The sequence below is a fragment of the Aquila chrysaetos genome, chromosome 16 (genome assembly GCF_900496995.4).
Source record: "Aquila chrysaetos chrysaetos chromosome 16, bAquChr1.4, whole genome shotgun sequence".
Taxonomy (NCBI): Eukaryota; Metazoa; Chordata; class Aves; order Accipitriformes; family Accipitridae; genus Aquila; species Aquila chrysaetos.
This window is the reverse complement of record NC_044019.1, coordinates 11,200,220-11,226,634: the sequence shown is the minus strand read 5'-3', so window position 1 is coordinate 11,226,634 and position 26,415 is coordinate 11,200,220. Positions and strand designations below refer to the sequence as shown.

Sequence of the window (26,415 nt, the reverse complement as noted above, 5' to 3'; positions counted from 1 at the left end):
AAAAATAAGATTTAGTCTATGCATCAGGATTCATAGGTACTTTTTTTTTTTTTCCTTCTCTTCGGAATGAGTTGACTTCTCATGTAATATGCTGCATTGTCTTTGCTCCTCCATTTGACGTAAAAGATATCTGATGCAGCATTATTAGCACCCCTACACTTTGTACTTCAGCTCTGGTCTTACAAAACCATTTATTGGTTGGAGAGCAGTCCGTAAGCTTTTGCAGGTGAATTCTCATTGTGAAATGGCTGGAAAACAGCTGATGAATTCCAGCAGTGCTGATGGTTTCTGTGATTTCAAAACTTGTAGTTCTAAATTTTGTATTGAATACTTATTTTATTAAACAACATGCACCCATAGTAATTAGAGATTGCCAGCCTGAAGAATGCTGAACAGGAATTCTAGAAATTAAAATGTCAGTATCTCAGTGCCAATATCTGAGCAATCTACTTAGTACTGCAATTATCAATACAATGAACACTACCAGGAATTTTACAGAAAGTAATAATTCTGTAATTTAATAGGAAAAATAATGAATTATTTGTTCAGTAAAGATTATTCCAGATATAGAAATAGTTACAATTACAGATAATAAATCTGATACTGTTTTTTATCGTTCACTGTGAAGATAAGCAAAATAATAGTATCGAACCAGTGTGCAGTGGTTACCATTTTGGTGTTTCAGAAGTGGTTTTATTTTCTATGTTTATTTCCTTGTATTTGGTAACCAAACACTGACTGAAACCAAATGCTAATAACAAATGAGACTGTAATTTATTTTGAGGTTGTATTAATTCATTTATGTTGTGAGTGTGGGCATGGTTTTGTAGCTATATTTTACTCCCTACTGAACAGAATACGCTCTTATGGGCTGTAAAGGATGTACCTGAGGAAGTAGTGGCAGGTGGCGTAGTGCTGAAGTGAAACGTCGTTGTTGTGGGTGATGTTGAGATTGGACATTCATAGACAACTCTCTGAAGAGTTCCATTGGGACCACAGATTGCAACAATACACCCTCCTGTGCCATCTGTAGTATTGTAGATCACATCTTTATAGTTGTATTTCTGTCCCTCATAAATACAGACACATTCTGTAAATCAAAAGAGAGTGATATTCCTTGGTATCCAAAACACAGAGCAGAGTGCCTCAAATGCATCCTATTCAGATAAAACCAACTTTGTCAACATACCATATTCATCATATTTGCATTTTTTGCCATGATTTGTGCATTCACTGGAAAAGAGAAAAAAGGAGATGATGAATGTGAATATATTGGTTCATGACATCATTCTAGTGTTTCAATTTTTTTCTACCCTTCCTTTGCTGTTCATTGTGTGTTTACATGTAGAAGGACCTTGTCTTCTCTGAGTTAGATATTCAGTTCTGCTGTACAAATTCAGGTTAGGTAGGATCACTCAGTTTTCTGGCAAGAAAGGCAACTCTTCTATGCCAGCATACTAAACATGCAGTATCCTTATTGGTGCTTTTGGGGACTGGGCAAAGATGTGGGCATGGGTAATCTGAAATGTTCTTACCTCCCCAATAGCTATACTTATTTTTTGGAAGGGAAAGTGCAGTAAATGTATCATTTGAGAAAGGATCACTGTATCACGGATGTTGAGTTTGTCTACACAGTGAATTTCCATCAGACTTCCAAAAGATGCAAGAATGCATTCTGTTTCTAAAGGGAATTTATCTATTATCTGTTAAGAACTGAATCTTGATATGTTTATTTACAGTGACTGAGGGCATCTATAGACTGAATGAACTTAAGTAAATATAGATATGTATCTAACAGTTTAGGCTTAGTGCTGTTCATGACATAGACAATGCAGGCAAAGCTGTATATGAACTGCAAAACATGCCATGAAAGTTGGATTAGCTCCAATGGGCTTCATGCTAAGCTCTTTGCAATCCTGACTACACTGCTTACAGTATTCAAGTGTAGCTACTTTAAAGGTATCATAGGACAGGTGTTAACTGCTTCACAACTGGTTCTTCTAACTTTGTGCTACTTGATAGAAGGCTTAGTAGCACTTGTCCCAACGTCATCAATTCTGACAGAATGTGGGGAATACTTGCTGACTGTTGCAAATATGCAAGGACCAGTGCAATAACAGAAACAAACTCAAAACAATGAAGATTATTTGCCTGCTAACTTCTATATAATTTCACATAATGGTTTTAGGGATATCTTAATAAAAGTTTTCAGACTCTTGTCTTCACTATTATTCTTTTGTTTTTACTTAATTTAATAATGATAATAATAATAATTTAAAGGTACTTTAATAAGAGTACAGAATAAATAGTAAATTAATCTCTCTATGGTAAAATGTTTCACCATATCATCATTTAAGTTCCTGGGAACAGAAGAAAATTAGACATTATTCAGCAGCCTATGACTGGCCTAGTTCCTGTTGGCAATGAAAAACTTAATGCATGATGAATTATGTTCCACAACTTTAAACTCAACATTTAAAAATCTTTACTAATCCTACCATGATTGACAATTCTGCTTTGAAGGCATCTGCATTCCTGGTTTGTAATTTTTTCCATTTTCATAACAACCACAATTAGAAACACACGTCATGGTTTCTTCATCAAAATAGGGCTTATTCTTTGGACAGTGTGGATAGCAGCCTGCAATAAAAAAAAAAAGAGAGTTATGTTGACACTAGGCCTTTCACAAGTAGAAGTAACTCTATACTCTGCTTATATCTGCTTTCCCCAAATTATCCCATACAGTAAGTGGAATTTCAGACACTGTTACTGCTATTCCTTTGACTACACATTAAGCTTTGGAGCATTTTGTCCTCATCTTCACTCCAAAAAAGGTCATGATCCATGAGGGAGTAAGATACTAATTAGAAAATCTCTTCTTGTAATTTCTAACATAAACATGTCATACACTGAGCAATATAAATTTTGTTAATCATATTACATTTTAGCTTTTTATAAGTAGAATGAGATGTGCATAATTATGTTTACCTTCCAAACCTCTCAACTCATGAAGGCAGTTCCCGCTCGGATTATAGCAGGTCTTCATACAAGGGGCTCCACATGGCTTGTAGTGCCACTCACATTCCCCTTGTGGATTGTAGTAATCACAGAACAGAGCTAGAGGAAGAAGAAATGACAGAAAAAGACCTTTGATCTTTTTGCTCTACAGTCTTTCAGTTTTTCTGGGTAAAAATCCCAGGTGATCAGCATAATCACATAGGTGGTGAACAGTATATTGTCTTATTTCTAATTTAATACAGTTGTTACACTTCTACCACCTTTTGACACCAATAGTGTTATAAAGCATAGAAACAGAGCTACACATTAACCATAAAAAAATCAATTAATTGAATCACTGATTTTAGCTAGTATGCACTAATATTTATTCACACTAAGCCTGATGTAGACAGGTGGGAGTGTAATATAATATTATAGTTCACCAGTTGTGTATCATGATTGACAAGTAAATCAGACACTAATGACACCACTGGTAAAGTTACTATCAATGGTTTAATTTTAAGAAGATGGATTGGCTTCCAGTGATTTACCCAAAATGCTTTGTGGGGGGTTTTTTTGCTGTTTTTAGAATACAGCAGTACCTCTTACAAATACAATTTTATCCTTCTTTTTAGTTTCTACTTGCTTTTCTTTTTTTCTTTTCTGTTTTCTTTCCCTCTGACCCCTTCAGAAAGAAGTAGGGTGAAACTCACGACAAATGGATGGAGTTCTCCATGAAATGCAGATGTCCAGCTCATTGCATGCTTGAGCATAGGCAGCCACTGCTGTACAGAAACATTCACAGTCTCCTCCAGTGTCGCAGGCACAAGCATCATCCACGCATGCTTGATAATATTCATTTGGTTCAACCTGTTGGAGAAAACATTTGAGTTTTCATGCACTTGTCCTCTTTGAAAAGGCATTCACTGTCCTAAAAAGCTGAATAAAATATCTGAAACTGACAACTCTATATGTGTGAGAAAGATAAGAGAGGAAGAAACCATGAGAATGCTTTGAAAAAATCAAGAGGAAAATGTAGAATAAAGCTATTACTAATAAGTTGTAATGCTAAGAACTATTTGGTGTTGAAGATACATTTGCAGAAAGAATACTGTTACATTACTACAAGCTAGCACATAGTCATATATATATATATTAGTAGAAAATGATGCCATTAGAAAATAAACATAACCTGAGATTTATCTGTGGTTGTCCCTTCTATTAAAAACCCCATAACTATCAATTTCTTTAGTGCACTAATTCAAGGCACAAGCTGAGAAAATGAAACTGAAAATACTTTCTATGCAGTCTTCCTGGAACTTGATCTGACTTCACTTTGTCAAGGATGACAAAGTGTATTTTAGTGCATTTTTCAGCTATCCCACATAAAAATTAATGTAATCTCTTGCTCAAGAGAATTTAAGACTGAAGTTTTTGTCATACCTGGGAGTGACACTTGGTAAACACTTCACTGGTAATGATGCTGCATTGCTTTTGTGCCCAGGCTTTCCTATATGGGTTCGCAGTGCATGGGTCCTTGGTACGATTGGCATTTGGGCAATTAGAAGACACTTTCCAGCTATTGGCAAACTCCAGCACATTTCCTACCACAGACTGACTGCGAGTAGTGAAGTCATTATTTCCATTGCCATCATAGTTTCCGCAAAGTCCACAGACATGTCCCTGCACGGGGATAAACACAAAATGACAAAGATTAGTAAGGTACAGTTTCTTAGTATCCGCAAGTAACAGACCTCAGGATGGATCTTATTTAAGATTATCTGGGCCTCTTCATTAACAGTCTTGGACACTTTCATAAAATATCTTTCATGAAGGGATGTCTCTAACATTGTCAGGACGGATAAGGATAGGAAGCAGAGTAGACTCATGGTTTTTGTTCTTAGTATTGAGCTAATTAGTTTTACCTAATCCTGAACATACTTCTTCAGTGAGGGCTTTTCATGAAGAAAGCTACTATGTATTTGCTCTTGTGCCATTGCTGAATAATTTAATTTAAGGAAAATGTGTAATACACAACATAAGTCAACACTACAAGGATAATAAAATGCAATTGCTGCTCTTTCAGTCTTCCAGTTACAGCCTAAATTTCCTTTTTTTTTTTTTTCATTTGAGAGATAACATGAATATGTTTCAGAAATAATTTTATCCAGGTTTTGGATTTTAAAATGTACCTGAAAGCTGGGACTAAGTTTGATGAATATACTGGTTTTCTTGTCCCACATGAGTATCAGGCCAACAGTAGTGTCAACCACCAGGTAGATACCCATGGAACGGATTTGGAATGGCATTTTTCCTCCAGGTGTCCTCTGGATGACATCAGAGTGTCCATCACTGAGTACCAGCTCATAGTTCTAAGACAGGAAAAGAAAAAGAGACCAATTAAAAAAGTCACCTATTGGGTACAGTTTTATATATTACCAGTAACTGTTACTGAAATAACAACTCTATCATCAAAATGATTCTATTAAACAACCTCATGTTAAGCAATTTCTCTTTAGAATTCCCTGCTTTGCTTTCTCTAGCAGAGAGCAGAATCATTAGTAGTGAGCAAAGAAGTGTAGTAACATTTTCACTGTCTTGGAGAACACTTCTGCAATGCTCTCTATCTGGGACAGCTTGTTCCATCCTTCTGGCACATTAGGCCTGGGGTACAACTTATTAAAGAAAATACTTACCCCCAGGAAAACTTTAATAGACTTAGAGCAGGTGGTTCCTGTAGTGCCACATGGAATGTTCTCAGTGATGACTCTGAAGGTTCCCTGATTCATACCTTGTTGACCACAGTAGTTCTGGAACAGGGGAATGATATTTAGTGTTAACTATGCTACATGGTCATATGTAAAATGCAAGGTACTTCGATAGTGCAAAAATCTGGGAAGGACTCTGTTACCTGGACCAGAACATATTCACAGTCTCCTTCAAAATCAAAGCGTTTGCCATCAAAGGTGGTGTAATGCCCATCTCCATAAACAGAACAGGTTTCCAGGCAAGGTTCCTCAGAGCAGTGCCATTTTCTGTTTCTACATGTGCTACATAAGACAAAAAGCACTCCAAATGTAAAAACCAGACATACACACAATATAGCTATATGTACATTCCTCCATGTACATCAATCTGATTTTAAAATGTGTTAAGCCTATACTGAAAAAATAAAGTTTGCTTATTGTCAGAAATGCAGCATAGCTCAAGAGCCTTCGGGATTTACCCAAAGTCTGTGTTACTTCATGATGTCATGAATAATTTGGGTTAGAAAATACTTTAAATCTTTCACATTTCCAAATCTTGTTGGATGTATTGAAATGTAGGGATTCCATGTGAGGAAAAAGCTTTCTTGACTCAAATGAATACAACATCCAAGCCATATCATTCTTCTGACCACTTGCCATTTCTGTGCTGAGTGCCACTATAAAAACCAGGCAGAGCTTGCTTTTTAGGTACTAAGTGGATCATCTTATGTAGGATTCCTTCCTATAAACCTTGATACTGCTAGAGTGAAATGCTATAATTCACCTAGAGCTTAAACTATTTGCTTTCAGATGCTTGAAAATAACATTTTTCAACATGCTCTTACCAGTTATTACAGCCAACTCTGATTGATTCTCCTGGACTGTAGGAGTTCCCATTATGAACACATGGACAGTCTTCTGGAGCTATACAGCCACCTTTACCATCCAACACTTGATTGTGAGGACATACACAGCCAGAGACACATTGGGTTCTGTACTGTAAGGACCGTATAGAAAACATGACTTGAAACATTTATTTCTCTGATGGAAGAGTCAAGCTGGAGCTGGTAATTGTAAAAAGAGATCTAGTTTAAAATGCTTTCAACTGGGTATAAAGAGTCTACACTTACGCATTCCATATCTAGAGTCTGACAGCTCTTCTGGCATCCTGCTCCTACCACATCAGCAGTGGCATTGCCACAGTCAATATAGACCATGGGAGGTAGGCAGACTGAAAGAGAGAAAAGCCATGAGAAATGTGAGATCAACCATGTATTTATATCTTCATGTTTCCTTAATGCAGGCTGAAGAAAAAAAAAGGGGGGAAAAAAAAAGAAGACTCCTTTGTGAGATATGTGTACCTTAATATAAAGCATTTGACCAGAAAGAGAAACTGAATATTGTTTTGAAGTCATGCTCATCTGGTTTTTGTGCTTAAGCTTGGACTACTCATAGAAATTAATGTTTAGTTAGCTTCATGAAACATTTCCTTTCAGGGAAGAAAAAAAAAAAAATGGGGAGAAAAGAAAACAAAGATCCTGGTTTACTTCGTATTTTTTAGGCTTTTAGTACTTTTATTTTATTTTAAAAGTGGATGGTTTTCTCCTCATGTTCAGTGAGGTGACCAAGTATTCTTTTCCCCTGGGTAACCCAGGGGGTTATAACTTGTTTCAGCCATCTGAAAGGTAAGACAGTATTTCTTTACATTTTGGGAATATCCTCTACATTACAGAAGTCATCAGTTCATTTTCTTGTTTATTTCAGACTTGTACAATTTGCTTCATTATGACAAAAAAAAAAAAAAAAAAAAAGAGAGAACTGAAAAGGGTAAACATGGAAAGGAAGAATTAAAGAAAATCTTAAGTGATATGTTACCTGGTTCAGGTTTCTCTCCAATGCAGCTCAGCTTTCCATAGGTGCAAGTGCTATAAAAAAAAGAAAAAGACAATGGATATGTTTTTGCTTTTCCTTGTTAAGTTTCAGCTTGTTTCCTAATGAATTTGAAATAATGAAAAATTACTGTGTGATAAAACAGAGAAAATGTGTCCTTTATCAGATAGTTTGTATTATTCAAAATTATTTTATGTTAGAGCAGACAAAAATACAAGCAAATTCTACATAAAGACAGGTTTGCTCTGTCCATTTGCCTGCTTAAAAACTGTCCTTCAGAACAGTTCAGGTTCCATTCATAATGGGAATAATCTGTAATGGGATTATGAAGCATTTTTCACCATCGAACAAGTCTTTTACAGTCATGGATAAGAAAAGTATGTGTGGTGGGGAGTGAGTGACTGGGTGGGAGTTTGGCTGTTAGCCAAGGCTAACCCAGCACAGTATGGTTTGTTGAATTCCTGTAGTAGTAAGTACAATCTTCTGAACATGGATAGCCCTAACAATTTTTAAGGATCTGTGATTTTTTTTTAAATTGAAATTTTTAGGGAGAGAAATGCATATGACTTGAATAGGTGCATAACGTGTATAAGGTTCCATGATTGCCAATATCCATTCTCATTCCTTTGTTTACAAATCTCTTACCAGACAACACCATTGTCATGAATAACTTCTCCAGAAGACAGAGGCATTCCTTTGTAGTAACAAGGACAGCTAGAAGCAGGCACACATTTGCCACTTTCATCCATGTAGGTTCCATTTACGCAGGTGCAGCCATCAACTGGGACAAACTTGATGCTGCATGTGACATCAGGCTCACTCAGAGACCGGCAGGTGGGTTGACAGGAATCGACATTGTAAGTGTACTTCAAGGATTTCGGACACAAGGTGGTGTATTTTGCTTGAGAGTAAAAAGGTGAGTTACATTTGTAGTTCATTTAAGAATCAATGTAGGTATAAATGCAGTATTTGAGGTGAAGTATATATCATAAACATTACAATATATGTACATATACTTTACTGATATCCTTGATAGTATAATTATTTTTTTTGTACTGCTAGGGCAGAATTTTTTCCTATAAATGTGTCACAAATACAAATGTTTTGTTCAGGTTAAATAAAGAAAAAAGTTCAATTATATTAATGCATAGTGTGTTTTTTCTTCATTGCTATTTTCATATTTTTTGTGAAAGTAAACTGAGAAACACTGCACTTATTTTATTCCTATTGCAAGGGTATTGAGGTCCATGTTGCTGCTTCTCGCTCTGAGCAAGTAATCTAACAAAGACTCTTTTTTATATTTCTTCCTGCTTACTGCTTGTCTTTTATGGTATTCCCTTCCTTCTCGAATTATTGAAAGTCAATGCCATACTTAAAACACAATTTAACACAATTTACTGTGGGATCCCCAAGAGCTGCAGTGTGAGGCATTCTGGATGATCATTTTCAAGAGGCAAAGGGATGTAGAACTTACTGCAGGCTTTGCTCCTCCATCCAGTGATCACAACTCCTTTAGCAGCACAGGCCCTGACATAGCTGGAAAGGGCAGCACACATGCAGTCCTCACTCTTCTCACAGTTACACGTGTCAAACATGCAGTTCTAGGGACAGAGGATGACATATGATTGTCAGATTGTCATGTCAAAGCCATGGCGCTCTATACTTTTTAGTGTCATGCTTGTTAGAGCTAAAAGTGAGTGTAATCCATATGCATAAACAAACATATGCCTGTTTTTCACTTGAAGATTTCACTGAGCACTTTAAAAAAAACAGTCTTTGCAAGGAGAGAGAGTAATTAGAGGTCCACAATTTTAAACTATTTTTTCTTTTTCTTGTTCTTTTTTACTTTTTCAGGTGTTGGTAGGTTTCCCAACTACTTTCAGTTCGCAGCCACTGTGCCATACATACTTAGAACAAGCAGAGGGTATTTGAATGCCACCCAACTTTCAGGGCTTAGGCTTAGGAGCTTGGGCTCTCTGCATCAGAGGAACAAAGAAAACAAGAAGTCATTTAATGTGTAGCTATGCTGGGCAAGGTCACTATAATATTGTCATTCCAGAAGATGTTGAACATAATCTTACAGATTTCCAGTAACAGGGAGACTTTGTAAAGTCCCCAGGCAGTCTGTTCTAGAGCTTCGTCGTCTTGAATTCCTAGAACATTTTTGTTCACATCTTATCTAAATCTCTTTGCTGCTTCTTACATGCATTTCTTGCCTTGTCCTTGGATATATGCAAAAGCCTTCTGAGAGCAGTTCAGAGCAACTAAGCAAAGTGCTGGTTAAAATTCTGACTAAAGCTTTCCTCATATCTCAGGAGGGACAGCTTGTGTCCTTTGACCTCATAAGAAGTCCAGGGAGTCCAAGCTCCTAGCTTAGGCATTTAGGTTAGTACCTAAAAATATGGGCAGCAGGAATACAGCTGTAAGTTTATCCTCCTGGGAATGGAAAGAAAGGTACCTTTACAAAGGAGTAATTATTATGATGTGGAGATAAAAATGAACCCTTGGCTTGAAAAGAATGACCATGAATGCATCTCCTCCCAATTGGCAAGTTCTTCTCTCAGGTGTTAGTATCAGAAATCTGAGTCTTTTTCTTTTATATTGGAAAAAAAGCTAAGAGCCAAGTACCTTCTGGTAAACTTCTGGATTCACTGTTGAGTGACATTCAGCAAAAGGTCCCATGGTATCAGAGAGCAGTCCACACCAGTGCTGAGCATACTGGTCTGTGAATTGAATACATAAGAATTTCTATTGCACTTCATTGTCTAAACTCTTGTCCCAATGTAACTATACTTCCTGCAGGGAAATTGCAGGAGCTTAACTTTAAAATGGAATTCAGCTGTGAATTTGCTGAAACACAGTCTTTCACTTCCTCTATACAGGAATATGAACTCTTCATAAACTGAATGCTCTTAATTCATGGTAGTTGTCATGGAATAAACTCAGACATCCTTAGCTGAATTTTGAAAATGGAGGTTCACATTTTGAATTAAAAATATGCTAGTTCATCTCAGAAAACAGAACAGTGGCTTGTGAATGCTCAAAACTTACATATTTCATTGGGTGAAATGGAGCCTGAGAGCTACAAAGCTCTGAATTGTAAGTCTCATTCTCAGTTTAACAGTTGAAGGACCACACTGTGTCCAGCCTTCAGTGGGGCTATGCACAGCTTTTTTCCTGTATGACAATCGGTCCTTTCCAGGAATGGATTCCTGCTATGCTGTATGGTTCCAGTTTCCCTTATGTAAGTTGGCAGAAACACTTGCTTTCTTCATCCAAAAAAATATTTTTGAAGATCCAAAATATTATCCTAGTTATTATTTATTAATCGAAGACTTCTAGTATCAACTGAGGAAAATAGTGTGTGTGCAAATGGTCCGCTTATTTTGGCTAAATACTTGGTGATAGATCAACTTATTCCTTCTTTCCATCTTAAAAGAGAACAGCAAGAGGTTACTATATGCTCAGCTTACCATTTTGTACGCTGACAGTACAGGGGTTCTCAAAGGTATTTTTGGCATCAGGACAATCAGCCCGAGTTTTCCAAGTATTGCCAAAGGCAGCTGAAGTACCCTCTATTACACCACTGGTGGTTTTGAAATCATCTGTCTGCATGTCATTGAAGTTTCCACAGAGACCTAAAAGGAAGCAGATAGGCTGTGTAAATCTCCTACAGAATGAAGCATACTGAGGAAGGCAGTTGTTACGATAAGATCACTTACCACAGGTCTGCCCTTTATGTGATGGGTCTAAGTCTATAAAAAGTTGCATGAGAGGCATGAGCTGAACCTGTAGCTGAAGACCAAAAGTTGTTTGCAGAATGATGAAGAAAGATGATGGTCTGAAGATGGTGACATTCGCTAGGGACATAAGAACATAAGAGTTATAATTTCATACAAGATGAGCAGTTGAAATGACTGTTCATTATGTCGAGAGATTCTACAGTTGTGTTTGATATGATCCTAATTTCTGAAGAACTGGGGGGAAAATGATCCATATGGGATTTAAATCCAGCACCAAAACAGACTGTCTTTACCCTAAACAACAAATGTATAAACCCCCTCCACTTTCTGTCAGGTATTTTAAAATAAGGGGAAGAACACACACTTCTGTTGCTATTTAAAAGACCACATTTGCTTGATGGAAATTACATAGCATGATTTAGTGCTAGACTCCAACCTGGACCTATTCTGTTCTTTCATGGTTTGCTTTCTGTTCAGGTGCAGTAGTATCTGAGAAGAACTGGCATGAGAGAAACTCTCCAGTGGTAAATGTGCACTAAGCAAAGGGACAGAGGGAACACAGGAAACTAAACAACTTGAGATATTGGAGTCCTGCTGCATATCAGAATTTTTCTTTCCTCTCTTATGGCAATGTTTGGATCTGGAAGTGTGCAGTGATGCTATTTGCTTGAATTGAATCTCCATTTAATTAGATATTGCTAAAATTAGACCATAAGTTTGCTAAAATTATAAGAGTTAAACAGGCAAACCCTATTACTTAAAAAATGAGAGACTATGCTCTATTGGAGTACCTTGGTTTTGCTGCAGTGTAACCAAAGGTAAAATTTGGCTTTAGATTAAATGATGTAATAACATTTTGAAGTCAAAAAAGAGAAAAGTTACAGAAATCTTCCAGAGGAACTTACCTGCAGAGAATGGCAGCTGTGTGTAGATCTTATTTACAAATACGCTGCCAGAAGGCTGGATCACTATGTTCTGTCCACAAGAAAAGACAAAGATTTTTCAAGCATATTTAGGAAAGGTAAAACACTTTCCAAATATTTTCTATCTAGTATTCTTCAGGATAAAGGAAAAAAAATGGGGGGAGACTGTGATGATGTTCTGATTCCTATACCATTTCTTTAATTTTTATTACAGTGGCTCATTGACTGTCAAAACAAACAAGCAAAAACCCAGAGACAACTAAATGACAGAAAACTACTAGGATCTTGACTTCCAATGTATCTCCTTTATGCTAAATTTTTCTTTGAATAATGTTCAAATGAGCTACAACAACAACAAAAAAAAGAGTGCAGATTTCCTGTGCGTGCTGTTATGTGTCATTTGCAAACTACTTGTCTATTAAGCTTTGAAAACATCCCTGCAGAATGTTAGGTGTCTACATTTGCTACTTACAGTTTGTCCTCCACTTAGGCTGACAGCTATACCCTTGAGGCATGTCTCAGTGTCAGTCAGGCCACACTTGTGGATATCTCCCAGAACAGTGAACTCATTGCTGTCACAGAGCTAGAAGAAAACAAAATATATTGTTAAAAGGATTTGTTATATTAAAATATTGTTATGTTAAAAAGGTTCAAACTCAAATGGCATTCTTAGTAAAGTGGTCCTTTTAAACTATTGTTAATTCCTTTTCTTCCAGCTCATACGTTCTTACATATATGCATAGAGTCACCAAGTAAGGTGGCATTCATGCAGTCTGCACAGTGGAAGTTATTTATTACTTCTGACATTCAAGGGCAAGTTAGACATATCAAGCTGAACATTAAAACTTACTGATGTTTTGGTAATGGTAGTTCCTAATGTTTAGTTAATACTAGTTTAATATGCTAGAGAAGAAGAAGAAAGTGTGCCTTTCTTGCCCACTGGTTATGGTGTTTACCTGGGAGAGGAGAGAAATTGTTTCCACTCTTTTCTGCACTGAATAGATTATCAAAGAAACGGTGATTTGGTCATTCTTTTAACGGGTAGGAAATATGCATTTAAATATCCTCTCATAGGAGAAAATTAAGCTAATATCACTATTCACTAAGCTCCTGAATAAAGGCAAAATTCAGTTTTTCTCTTGGTTCTGATTTTCATTGGACTCTGTTCTGTAAGGTATATTCAAAGTGTGCCTAATGGCCAAGACGTTACAGGGAAACATGCAGAAGGCTGTGATTCTGAATGTGTCTTATCATTTTCTTGGTGTAATGAAGATTAAATTAAGGACAGCTGAGTTGCAGAATTACAGCCATCTGGAAATTTAATGTTAAAATTGTGGGCTTTTTGACCTTTTGTGTCCACATTTAGGGGTTTTCTGTACCTCCAAAGCCTCTGAGAATCTAATTTTATGTGTTGGTGCCAAAAGGTGAGTTTAGCATGTAAGTCTGATCTACGCTCCCATTGTAGATTGAGCCCAGTGCTCGTGAAACTCATCAAAAAGTTTCATTGATTTAGTCTAATCTATTTCTAAATTACCTCATTCTAGCTAATTTCTAAGTTTTTACAGTTCTCTTTCTTGGTAACATTCAGTTGCAGCTTTTTGAGAACAGATTTTATATAATATGAAGTTTTTATGAAAATTGTTTACATCACTCATCCAGTACAAATAAACATCAAATATACCTAGGGTTCTGAAAATCTGCAAATCTGTAGTCATTATTTTAGATATATCTACTCAGAACTCAGTCCCTACTAATCTAAAAAACTCTAGTAAATCTTAGGTATTTTTGTAAGCCATCAATTTCTAATTCAAGTTTTAGAATACACATACAACTTAACTTTTTGCTTTTAAACTCTAGAATCTTCAGTGTTTATTGGGGAAGACTGTTTGGAAGGTTGATCATCTTAATGAAATAACTCCTCTCACATGAATGCTGTATAATAATAATTCCTTTACAAATACTGTTAATCAAATAAACCATTGAACTATATTAACTATGACAAAAAGGACAGTACCAATGGATGCAATAAACACATTGCTCAGAAAGAAGTAGTTATAAAACACCAGACAGGCAATATTTAATTAAAAAATTAATGGGAAGCATGGAGATTGTTTCATGGAACCTAAAAACTCAGTGCAATTCTTAAATGATGATCAAAGAACACAAAACTACTACAATATGTTTATTTAGTATAACCCTAACAGAAAGCCCCCTGAAATGCATTTAAGGCTCCATGTGGAACCTCTAAATTTCAGAAAGTTGATGTGATTGCCAGTAGTTTTAATTAAACAACATTATATATAATTAAAAAAATTTCCTTTAGCATATTGCTTTATAGCAAGGATTCTGACTCATTTTTACCTTTGTTAGGACATAGCTACAGTCTCCGAAGAAGGAATAATATTTCTCATCAAACGTTGAAATGTGGGAGCCTCCTTCAATACTGCAAGATCCAGGGCATGACTGGGTGATACAAGACCATTCACCTCCAGCACAGGTACTGAAATGAAGAAAGCATTCAGTAACCTTGGGTAATGCAAGTATAAATGAAATAAGAGACAATAGGGGCAGTTGATGCCTTAATTTTCCTCTTGAAGCATTGATCATACTGTCAAAGAAACCAACATTGCTTTGAAATCTCAGAATAAATATGGGGCAGGCACATTTATATTAGTGATAATGTTTTATATATTGCTGTTCATTTCCAGTCTTTGGACAGAATTCAGTCTTGGTGAACCTGGCATCCATTCTGCTGCATATGAAGGATCGCCCCTCATCTTCCTTAGCATGGCTTAAGCTTCAAACATGCTAAGTATTTCTTGGAAAATAACATGCATGTTTGTGGTTCTTGTATTCATAGTTAGGTGCATTTGCATACACTTATGCAATGATACTTCAGTAATTATAGTGATATTTTAAAAATATATATCATATCTGTCAAACATGCCTCTCAAATGTTATCTCCCACTCTGTCTAATGCCACATGTCCCTAAATGTCACGTCCTCCATAGTATTTACCTGAGCATCCTAGTATTACACTACAGTGCTACAAAGGATGCAACACAGCAATTTGCATTTTTAAACACTTCTGGTATTTGAATTTGATTGTCTCCTTTAACTGATTGGTCTTGAAACTGGAGTACCTATATGTAAACTCAAATTTTTGCTTCTAAGTGTGAGGAGAAAACAGAGATGTAAGTATCCTCTAAAAATGTGTAATCAAGGAAGTTCAGCTGATAAGTAGTTCCTCATTTCTTTTTAAGGGGAAATTAGTAATTTTTCCCTGTCTTCAAAATGTTCAGGTAATGCACCTAAGAAAAAAAGTATGAGAAAGAGTATGTTACCATGATCTGCATTTAGATGAGAAGGAAGCACCAGGAGCGTAAGTTTCGCCTTCATAGGTACAGTAACATTCTTGACGGGGAATGCAGCCAGCACCATTAATGTCATCAAATACCATTCCTAGGGAAAGAAATGGTCTGTTACTTATTCTATGCACTGCAGAACCTGCTTTTGTACATGTATCTGGCAGATGCCTGAAAGCATGTTCCATTTCTTCTGTATTACACAGAAAATGAATAGAAAGTACTTTAAAATAATAGGATGCCAGCTATGTAGGGATTGAAGGGCTATGTTCCATTGAAGTCTATCTAAAATCTTAGGGTGATTGAAAGAGACCTCTAGGGAAATACCTTTCTGTCGTTGACTTCATTAGAATAGAATTAGGATGAAAATTACTAGATAATGAGGTGGAATAGATGAACCATTTGTGAGACTGCCCAGGGACATATTTGTACAGTAAATATTTCTATACCCAAAGGCAGAGGATTATCTAAGACAAGTCAGTGCTATTATACAAACAAGTGCTGATGAATTCTGTGAGATGTCATGGAGGATGGGCAGAAGAGCTGCAATGGGTGAAGATCCTACCATGCAGTCACTCACAAGAGCAACAATTCTCAACCCCAGAAGTAAGCATGCACAAAAAGAACACATTTGCATTGTTTGTCTTGTAGTGATATTCAGTTCTCATGCATAATTCTCTGAAGCACCAGATTTTACGCACTGTGTAGTGCTCTCTCAGCTTCTTGTTGTTTAGACATGCAGCACTGGACAGGAAGGGTTTGGTAATTTGGGGAGCCAGATGCAGCTTCGCCAACACCAGGAGTTACCATTGTGGGCAAAATGTGATTAAACATTACATACTTTCTGTGAACTGAACATGGATGCTGAGAATAGAAGACTTCCCCTTATTGTTAGAAGTGAAGTATCTTATTCTCAGTTCAGTCATTATGTACGTCTCAGGCACATTTGTTGTTTAAAAGGGCATTTTTAGCAATCTGAATAGAAATGATGCATGTGTATCAAGGAAGAAATGCAGTTATTACTTTGATGATAATAACAGTGATGATGTAATGAGAATGATACAGAGCATGAAAGTTGTTAAATGGGTGCAGGTAAGTGCTCTAGCCATCCTGGATATGAAAAATGGGCAGGAAAGAAGCTTGCCTGGAGGACAGACGCAGCCATCTGTACAATGATCTTCACAAAGTGCAGATCGTTCTGGGTTGCTGCACGTGTCAGAGCAGGGGGAGCCACACTCCTGGTATTGCATGTTGAAAGGACATAATTTGGCTGAAAGAAGAAAGAGTATTATAATGCTGACTTTTCCTTTGAAATGTTAAGGAAACTGTATTCGCAATTTAGGATATTGTCAAGATACAATGGGGAATCCTGATCCAAGTGAAGGCTGCAACATTTTAGACTTTCTGATATATATTGAAAACCCTTAGTAATGCAAAATCGTCTAAACTTCCATATTTCCAAAGTCTTGAGTATGCTCAGGTTAAAATTGATTTCATGAGAATTACATGCACCTTTAAACAGCTGTCATCTTTAGGAAAAAAATTCACTTATTTGAAGTTTACTAGATATGGGTAGTAAGCACAGGTGAAAGTCCATTCCCGAGATACTTACGACAGAGTCCTGAGGTTCTCCAGTTCAGAGGCTGTCCACCTGCATGAGCGCACTGCCGGGAGTACTCAGCAAAGGTGTTGCACATGCAGAAGTCAGCCATAGAGCTATCACAGTGGCATAGGTCTTGTGTGCAAGTTTCAATATAGTCCTGGACATTCACAAGTGCATTACAGCTTGTAAATGCTTTACTGGTTAATACTGTCTCACAGATAGAAGCCTAGGAGGGAAAATAGAGAAGGTTAAACAAGGGTTTGGAAAATATGAAACTAAATATTTAAGGCATGTAGCAGAACAAACCAAAGGTCCATCTGGTCCAGAAACCTGTCCAACAGTAGCCAGAAGCAGATGTTTAGGGAAAGGTACAACAATAAGGCAAGTACACATGGAACTCCTTTGATTAACTCCCATATCTTCCCATATCTTGAGCTACTTTCAGGTCAGGTGACTTTCCAAGCATTATACAGTTTCTTTGTATTAAGACAACCCCAGTGAATTTCTCTTTCTTGAAAATATCCAGTCTTCTCTTGGAAGGGGAATGCGACTTTTTAGCATTCACTTTAGCAAAGAATAAAAAATTAAATTTAGAAAAATTTTCTTTCCAGACCAATGATTGAGTCATATTCATACTATATTTTTTTCAATTCTAACAAATTTTCTCCAAAGACAGGAAGAATGTGTTTTACACTGAGAAAACAAATTTTAAGCGAGGTGGTTCTTACAAATTCAGCTGAGCAGTTCACTGGAACAATAGGAGGAATAGGATCAGCACACTGCTCTGTGGGTCCATCCATCTTCTGCTTATTCCCAAACTGAATGGGAGTCAGTTTTGTGTCTGTAAAAAGCAGTCCAAATATTAGAATAATATTTACTGGTTTACTGGCTTTTGCATGGAGATATTTTCTTTTGTGACACTACCCACTATGACATGAACAGTGATTACCAAATAATATCATTATAATATGAAAGGCAAAAGGAGATGAAGAAGGTACACAAGGAACTGGATCCTAACTATTGAAAACAAGTTGAAAGTTGCATGTGGCAAATCTTAAAAGATCTAAGAGTGATGGAAGCAGCCTAATAAATCTCAAAGCCCTGACTATATACATAACTGACATCATAGAAATGCCTGAAGAAGTATCACTAGTTTTGCAGTTAATACAAGCCACAACCTATGTTACACTATACTACTAAAAGAAAGAAAAACAAAGCACCAATACTTCATAATGCTTTTTATTACTTACTCTCTGAAATAAATTCATTGCTAATTGGAATTCCATTGAAGTCCCCACAAAGTCCACAAGTTTGATTGGCATATTTCTTATCTAGTTCCACCTAAAAGAAATGAGGAAAGAGAGCTTAGGTTCATAGTAATGTCAGCCTTGATGGTTAGGAACACAGCCTACACCAACATTGCTTATGTACTCAAAGTTTGACATATGTATGCTGTGCAGACTGTGTTGTGTGGTAACAAGGTAGGCACCATTGGGAAGGTCAGTGGCCACCAAGAAAAGGTTGGTCTTATTCTAGCTCTGGGGCTGTGAACAACAGCGCGTTGCCAGGTCTCGAATCTGAGCAATACTTCACTGTGAGGTGGAAACTTTATAACTGGGGGGGGCCTATTGATCCTGAGCTGAGCTGGATGGTGAAAAAAAAAAAAAAAAAAAAGGGAAACTGGGAGAAGACTGGAAGACAGAACAATACACTAAAAATGGACACAGATCCAAAAGTAACTAATGCCTGCCTGGCTGATTAAGACTGCAAAGATGTAAACTGACTATTTTCAAAATACAGGCTTTCTGCCATGTTTTGGATGTTTGCTTACCAGGAGGGCATCTTCTTTATTCCAGAGGAAGGTCAGTCCTAACTTGGCAGAAACTTTCAAATAGCTGTTACTTCTCTCTATCAAGACTCCCATATGGCTGTAGGGCATCTGAACCCTGGGGAAAGATCACCATAATTCAGCAGGGGGTAGGGACAGAATATCCATTGAATATCCACACTGATATCCTTTCTCATTCTCTTTGAGAAGCTTCAACATACATACATAGGTGAGGAAATTAGTCAGAGCAGTAACTAAATACAGACAACACGTTTGAAACATTTTGGCTGGTTCCTATGCAATTACATCTCATTGTGCAAATGGATCAGCCTTGCTTTCCCTGCTGTTCCTTTTGGCTCTCTCTGTTAATGGTGTTTTGCTAGGTAAAAAGTTGGCATGTGTCTTCGGTTGTATTGGTCAATAAAGTGCTGGGTGGTTCTGTTTTGCAGGCAGTATGCTTCAGGATATTGCTATTTACTCCTTAAAGTCCTTGATAATAAAGGGATAGACTTGTTAAGCTTTCTGTGATATGAGTGCCATTCATAAAGGTGTACCCAAGATAACCTTTAGCTCACTGTACGTAGCTGCTATAATGCACAACTCACTGTGGGATAGCTGCCCAAATATTTACCCAGCCTTTTGGACAGGTTTCACACCCTATGCCAAAGTCAGTGCTACCATTGCTACACAGTTAGCAAGTTTCCAGACTAGCTCATTTTAAATGAGTGCAGGTACAAGCTGCAGTCACTGCTTAACTGCATAGTGTTCAGTGCAAGGACAAAAGCCATTAAAAATTCCTCTCAAGGATCCTGTTCTGGTAAAATTAATGGAAAGTAGAAACTTAGAGTGTAAAAACCTAACATTTTGACTGAATCCAACTTACAGACTCAATTGTATATATACACACACAATTGTAGCAGTGGGGCAACATCTGGGATATAGCTTATCTGAACAAAATGGACACAGGGATAATCTGCAGAAGCAGCACTTAGCTCACTGTCAGGCCCTTATTTTTGTTAATACTTCAGGAAGGACCTGAGCCCCCCAGCTGCTCGGGAGCAATGTGAGATCAAATGAGGGAAAAGGACGCTCGCTCAAAGAGCCCACTGGGAGCAAGAGCAGTGATGGCAGTTTCAAGTTACGAACATACGATTTGCCATCAAGCAGGACAGAGTCGCAGGTCAGTTCAATCACAGCTCCTTCCAGCTTCATGATGACGTGAGTGATCTTGGTAGCATTTTCCACCATTGTACGCCTAATCTGGATGTTGAAGTCCTCATAGGGAGATTTGCAGTTGGATGCAAAGATGTAATTGCAGACCCCAGGGAAGTAAAAGATGTCCCCATCAAAGGTCTTGAAGTGGAAGTTACCCCATGTGCTGCACACACGGCCATTGTGAGAGGGGTTGCCAGCTGCGGATTCAAAATAAGCAGTAAGAATTTTCTGTAATTTCCTGTAGATACCCTCCCTTTAGTTGCTTTTCCCATTTTATTTCTTTCACTAGCCTCTGTCCAAAAGCCCATCTTCTGTTTTCCTTCTTGTCAAGCTATTTTTTTTATCGATCTGTTATTTATTTAGTTCAGTTATCTTTTGTGTTTAATCTGTTTTGCATAGTGATAGAGGGCCTAAGATTGGAAGAGACCTCCCGAGTCACTATGTCCAACACTTTGGTTCTGCTGACAGCCATATTCTATAAATCCTTTCCTAAACATATGAAGCTCTAAAACCGGTATGAAGTTTCACAATAAAACCAGTTTAAAGTTAGTTTAAAACTAGCTGGTACTCTTGCTAGGGAAGGCCACTCATAGCCACACCCTTCAAACAGCTGGAAGACTTTTGCCAGCATTTTCCAAAACATATTCCTGTCTCTTGTATGCCTGGCTGTTCTTGTGCCAGTGTTACACTTCACCTTGAAGGGGTTCCACCTCTCTGCTCCTACCCCCACCCATTATAGAAATCACTTATCTCTTTTCAGTCTTAATTTCCTTACAAGCACGGTCTCCTATCTCCCTGATTATCCTCACAGTCCCTCTCTGCATCTCTTCCAGATTTACACTCACCCTGCTTGAACACGGCTAGTTAGAATTGTACCCTATACCCTAGGTAAGGTGTCTCACTAGTGTTTTGTACACATTAATATTTCCTTCTCTTTACTGGAAATATTGTACACGATTTATCCCAGTATTATTTATACTTTTTTAGATATATAAAATTTAAATTTTTTTTAATTTTTTTTTTACAGCTACATCATATTAACAAAATGCAGGCTGAGTACTGGAGTCACATTTAGATTATCCTTGTTACCTGATGAACTGGCTACTTTTCTTGTTAATTTTTTATTTTATGATGCTAAAGGATCTTACATGGTTTATTAATCTCCTCAGTCACTCCATGGTCTTCCTGTGTGATCAACAAGAACACAGATATCTGAACCATGACATTTGTTTAACTCACCCTTTACTTTCAGTGTGTTTTGAAAAGTTGGAATGATTTTCACTTCTTGGGATTTCAAAGCTGGTGGAAAATCTAAGGGGGAAAAAATGATCAAGTTTAAACTTATTAGAAGTCCTAAAAAATGGATAGAGATTGCCTAGTCTCTTTATTGATTAACATTTCCTACTGTTGTGGTTTAACCACAACAGGCAACTAAGCACCATGCAGCTGCTCGCTTACTCCTCCCCCCACCCCGGTGGGGTGAGGAGGAGAATTGGGACAAAAAAAGTAAAACTCATGGGTTGAGATAAGAACAGATTAAGAATTGAAATAAAATATAATAATAATGGTGATGAAAAGGAAGATAACAAAAAGTGAGATATAAAACCCAAGAAAGACAAGTGATGCACAATGCAATTGCTCACCACCCACTGACTGATGCCCAGACAGTCCCCGAGCAGCCATTGGCCCCTCCTGGCCAACTCCACCCAGTTTATATACTGAGCATGACATCCTATGGTATGGAATATCCCTTTGGCTAGGTCGGTTCAGCTGTCCTGGCTGTGCTCCCTCCCAGCTTTTTGTGCACTTCCTCACTGGCAGAGCATGGGAAACTGAAAAATCCTTGACTTAGGATAAGCGCTACTTAGCGACAACTAAAACATCAGTGTGTTATCAACATTATTCTCATACTAAATCCAAAATTCAGCACTGTACCAGCTACTAGGAAGCAAATTAACTCTGTCCCAGCCAAAACCAAGACACCTACTACTAGTTACACTCTAGGGGAAGTTTCCACAAGGTTTTATTGGAGGATTTTGCACAATGCTTTGTGTTCCATCTTTCTATATATTTCACTAACAGCCAAAGTCCAAAGACCATGCCCTTTGGCTGTAGTAGTTTCTTTCATTATTTGTTCAAGACATCTATTTGATGCTGGCCCTGATGTTCTGAACTCAAAAGCAGCAATCTGATCCTTAGAGCACAGTGTTGTAATAGTGATGCGGAAAAAGCAGTGTTAATGTCTATGTCTGAACCTTTGCTTCTCAGTACTCTGAGAAGCAGAAAGTTACTGAAGTATATTAGAAGGTGAGGATGAGAAACAGGAGCTGTTTTTTTCTGAAGCTCATATCTTTCTTTGTGCTGAGACTTGCACTTTTGTACAACCAACCCTAAGCAGACTTTTTAAAAAGCAGTTTAAATTCTGTGAAACTTTAGTCATGTGCTTTTCATGCAAAGACTTTTATTGGTAGGATCCAGCCCTAAATTTTCCATGTCCAAATCCAGTGTTTTCTCTTTGGATCCAGCAATGAAAGGGATAGAATACTTAAAGAACCTGGAACGTGATTTTCTTAACATGAGAATGAGGAATTGATGCAGTTTCTCCCTTGAAAGTATCAAAACTCTAGAATTTGATGACTTCCAAACTGCAGATTGTGCAATATCAGCCATTGACTTCTGCATTTAGACCAAGAAAACATCGCTGAGACAGATATGTGTTTTAGAAAGACAATCTCATTTAGTCTTGATGTAAAGATTTTAAGGGAAAGCACACATATTACCATCCTTGACAATCTGTTCCAATAATTAAACACACTCACTATTATTAAATAATTTGTGGTACACTTCCATTTTGGTTTTATCATTATTTTAATTGCCAGCTAGTGACCTAATAAATTGCAGATTGCAGGGCAGGCTTAATGATTAATTGTTTCAGCCTGTCATTACTAATATACCAGTCAGTATTGTATCCTTCCACCCTTAATTTGCTCGGTACAGTTATGGTGTTTGCTCTGTACAGTTGTGTCATGCATGATCTTGTAGTGCTTAGTTATTCTAATGTTTAACGTAGTTACAGTTTTCTTATTCTCCCGTGACGCAGTCATCTTGACACAGCATAAAAAAATGTATCTTTTATTACCCACTATCAAGTACCTTGGTTATATGTATGTATACACACACCTCTTCTGAAAATACACTTTTAGATAGAAGGTGTGTACCTTTCATGAAGTTAAAGATTAGATAACTGTATCATATCGGTAGACCAGATCCACTGGGCCAGATCTCAGAGGAAGTTCTCCAGTTTACAGCAGTCAGAGATTGGCTGGGAATTGGGTATTGTCCAGAGGATTTCTCTCTCCTTTTTTTTTTTTTTTTGGGGGGGGGGGGACAGGGGCAGGAAAAGTATGTTCTAGCTAGGAATAAGAAGATTCTAGTAATCTTAGTGTTTATCAATTTAATTTGGGACAAAATCTTAAAAATAGATCAGTATAAAAATACTTACTGTTTTGTCGCTGCAGGGTGGATGAAGAAACATAGTTTGATTTTGTTTGTTGTTCATCATCCTGGGCTTGAACTGCATCAAGAAGAATGGAGGAGGAAAATGTTAAAGCTAATTTTCTTGAGTTCCCTCATCATTTCTGAATTATATCTGTTTAAACATTCAACAGTCAGTATATCAAAACCAAGCAAAGCTATATTCAGGTACAGGAGGTCAGATTTGCATCAAGACCTTTGCTACATGTAACCACCATAGCCACATACTTCTTCTTCAGCTTTTTTTTTTTTTTTTTTTTTTTTTTTTTTTTTGCTAATAAATTACTGCAGGGAAGCATCAAAAACATGCCTGTTATAATTTGAGCAGATCCTTATTCTGTTATTGTCACAGTATCCCTGGATGTCCTTACAAGCTTTTCAGATAAAGGACTTCATTTGCTTAGTTTTTATGATCACTGTGTGCTTTAAGCATCAGTAAAACCCTTTGTCTAGCCAGAGGGCTTTAAAAATAGGTCCTTTTTTACAGGAGGAATTCATTTTAGAGTTAGAGGACTGATCTCTGTCCTCTTTTACTGAAAGCCAAAGTTACTCTGTATTTTACAGTTTCAAGCACTTTTGTAATAAGCAGCAGAAGGAAAATAAACACAAAAGCACAAGCCACACAAAGAAATAGGCCTTTCCAATAGATATATTTGTGACTGTTGATTTTGCCCCAAAGCAAACCTTTTTGCTTCCAGCAAAGAAACCATTTCTCACTCCATTCCACGGCAGCATCAGAATAGGAATACACACAAGATCTGCAGGGGCCAGGGGGGCTTTTAATGCACCGCTTAGTGAGAATTCATCAGCGGGCAGGCTGCAGGGGAGGCTACGCTGGCCAGAGAACACCAAGGCGGCAAGCTCACCCTCTGCTGCAGCCCACAGCAAGAGCAGTCTGAGGGCAGCACTGCTGGAGGGGCTAATGCTGAAATAGGAACTGCAGGGAGCTCCCCAAGTCCCTTCCTTTTCGCACCTGCTAACGATCTGCAGCTAGCGTTGGAAGGACATGCTGTGCCCGTTTTTAAGCTATGAACCATGCAGTGCTTCTGGGCTCCTCCACAGCCTAGCCTCAGAGAGCTTTTTGCTTCTCTCACCATGCACTGTATGGCTCCAACACTCTGCCTCATGCCATATGCATCGCAGATTCCTGTTTCCATTGCATGGTGTGGTAATGCTACAGCTAGTCTTTGGATGGGCTATTCTTTGACACCACCACTTTTTAACATAAGTTACTGTGGAATTACCTGGAAGTAGGAAAAAGTAATGTAATACAATAGGATCTGCATCTGAGATCAAAATGCACTAAAAACTAACATTGTTGTCACCTTGAGCTTTAAGGGACATGAACAGGTGAAGTATATGTAAAAAAGGTTTCCACTCATCTGTGAGTATTAAATGCTTTCTTAGAATATTTAAGGCAACTCCATTTGTTTTCAGCCCATCAGAAAACAACCCTGTGCTCTAAGATTTTATGCAACCTCATGTGCAAGAATAGATGAACTTTCAAAAATATGTTGTCCAATGTTTTTCAAGCAAAATCTCTCCTTTTTTCAGTACTGTATCATCAGCTGATAAAACAAAGTCTTTAATAATGCATGCAGACAGACTCCACTGATTTGTTCCTTCCTAAAGCCACTTTTGCACCTTTTGGTTTGTGCATTTAGAAATGCCGTACCACCTTGAAGAGGACATCAAAAGCTAAATGCAAATCTTGAGGCATTTTGGTAGAAATGTGAGTTCCGAGTGAGTTCTACTGAATTCAGTGGAGCTATTCCAGATTTCAACTGGAGAAAATAGGATGAGAGCATAGGCTGCAATACAAATTTTCAAGACAGTTAATTTCTTCTTCTTAGGAAGGAAAGTATTTGTAACAGAAAAGAAAATCTTGCATAAAGGTAACAGGTTCATTAGCTTCACAAAGCCAAGGAAAAAAAACCATTTCAAACTCCAAAGCAAGTTATAAATTCTTTAAAATAGTAAAAATGCCAAGCAAGTGAATCTTCCTACCTCTGATCTGTATGAAGGCAAGTGCTAGTATTGATATCCGTAGCAGTATTCGTGTCCCACCACCTGTGCCCATCTTCTGGAAGTCCAGTAGAAACTACCGAACAACCTGCCTCTGAGGAAATACCTGTCTGCTCCCGAGCCTTATATAGTGAGAGAGTAGGTTTTGGCTCAGTTCCCAGACTGTTTCACAAGGTTCTTAAAAGGTGGGGCTTCAGACATTTTAGTTTTCCTTTGCAGGTGCACAGGTAAATAGAGGATGCTCTGACTTTCCCTCAGGTATTTGCACTCTAGGAGGAGTCTTCTTTCTACAGGTCTTTTTGATGAAATATCAAGAAGTGAGCAGGAAGAATTTTTGCTCAGGCTTAGTCTTCCCAAATTGTTATATATTATGGGATAAATACAATTTGAGGGAGTTCTGAGTGACTTTTGAGCAGGAGCTTGGAATTAATTACTTCACTTTTTTAAAATTTTCCTCCTTATGGTAAATGATGGCAACAACGTCTCAAAAAACCCAAGGAAGTTCCGTCTGACACGGATTTTTTTTAATGAGTTTGCTCATTAAT

At 37.5% G+C, this 26,415-nt stretch overlaps 1 protein-coding gene and 1 long non-coding RNA gene across 2 annotated transcripts in view; both read right to left on the bottom strand.

The window, feature by feature from the left end:
- Positions 1–21,135, bottom strand: part of LOC115352081 (mucin-5AC-like) — a 51,311-nt gene extending 30,176 nt beyond the window's left edge. Inside the window, 28 exon segments of the mRNA XM_041129342.1 lie at positions 887–1,090; positions 1,190–1,233; positions 2,499–2,640; positions 2,989–3,117; positions 3,711–3,867; positions 4,441–4,680; positions 5,190–5,369; positions 5,694–5,807; positions 5,909–6,047; positions 6,590–6,741; positions 6,875–6,975; positions 7,620–7,669; positions 8,280–8,535; positions 9,109–9,235; positions 10,263–10,357; positions 11,108–11,272; positions 11,357–11,494; positions 12,283–12,352; positions 12,773–12,883; positions 14,662–14,800; positions 15,645–15,762; positions 16,810–16,935; positions 17,278–17,494; positions 17,997–18,109; positions 18,519–18,609; positions 19,100–19,214; positions 20,247–20,508; positions 21,087–21,135. Of these exon segments, the coding sequence (XP_040985276.1) occupies positions 887–1,090; positions 1,190–1,233; positions 2,499–2,640; positions 2,989–3,117; positions 3,711–3,867; positions 4,441–4,680; positions 5,190–5,369; positions 5,694–5,807; positions 5,909–6,047; positions 6,590–6,741; positions 6,875–6,975; positions 7,620–7,669; positions 8,280–8,535; positions 9,109–9,235; positions 10,263–10,357; positions 11,108–11,272; positions 11,357–11,494; positions 12,283–12,352; positions 12,773–12,883; positions 14,662–14,800; positions 15,645–15,762; positions 16,810–16,935; positions 17,278–17,494; positions 17,997–18,109; positions 18,519–18,609; positions 19,100–19,214; positions 20,247–20,508; positions 21,087–21,135 (3,844 nt within the window).
- Positions 21,136–21,547: 412 nt separating this feature from the next.
- On the bottom strand, positions 21,548–25,952 carry LOC121233860. Its single transcript, XR_005934145.1, has 3 exons — positions 25,853–25,952; positions 23,814–23,885; positions 21,548–21,622 (listed from the first exon to the last, which is right to left on the bottom strand). It is a non-coding gene; the product is annotated as an uncharacterized LOC121233860 (long non-coding RNA).
- Between the last annotated feature and the right edge of the window lie 463 nt (positions 25,953–26,415).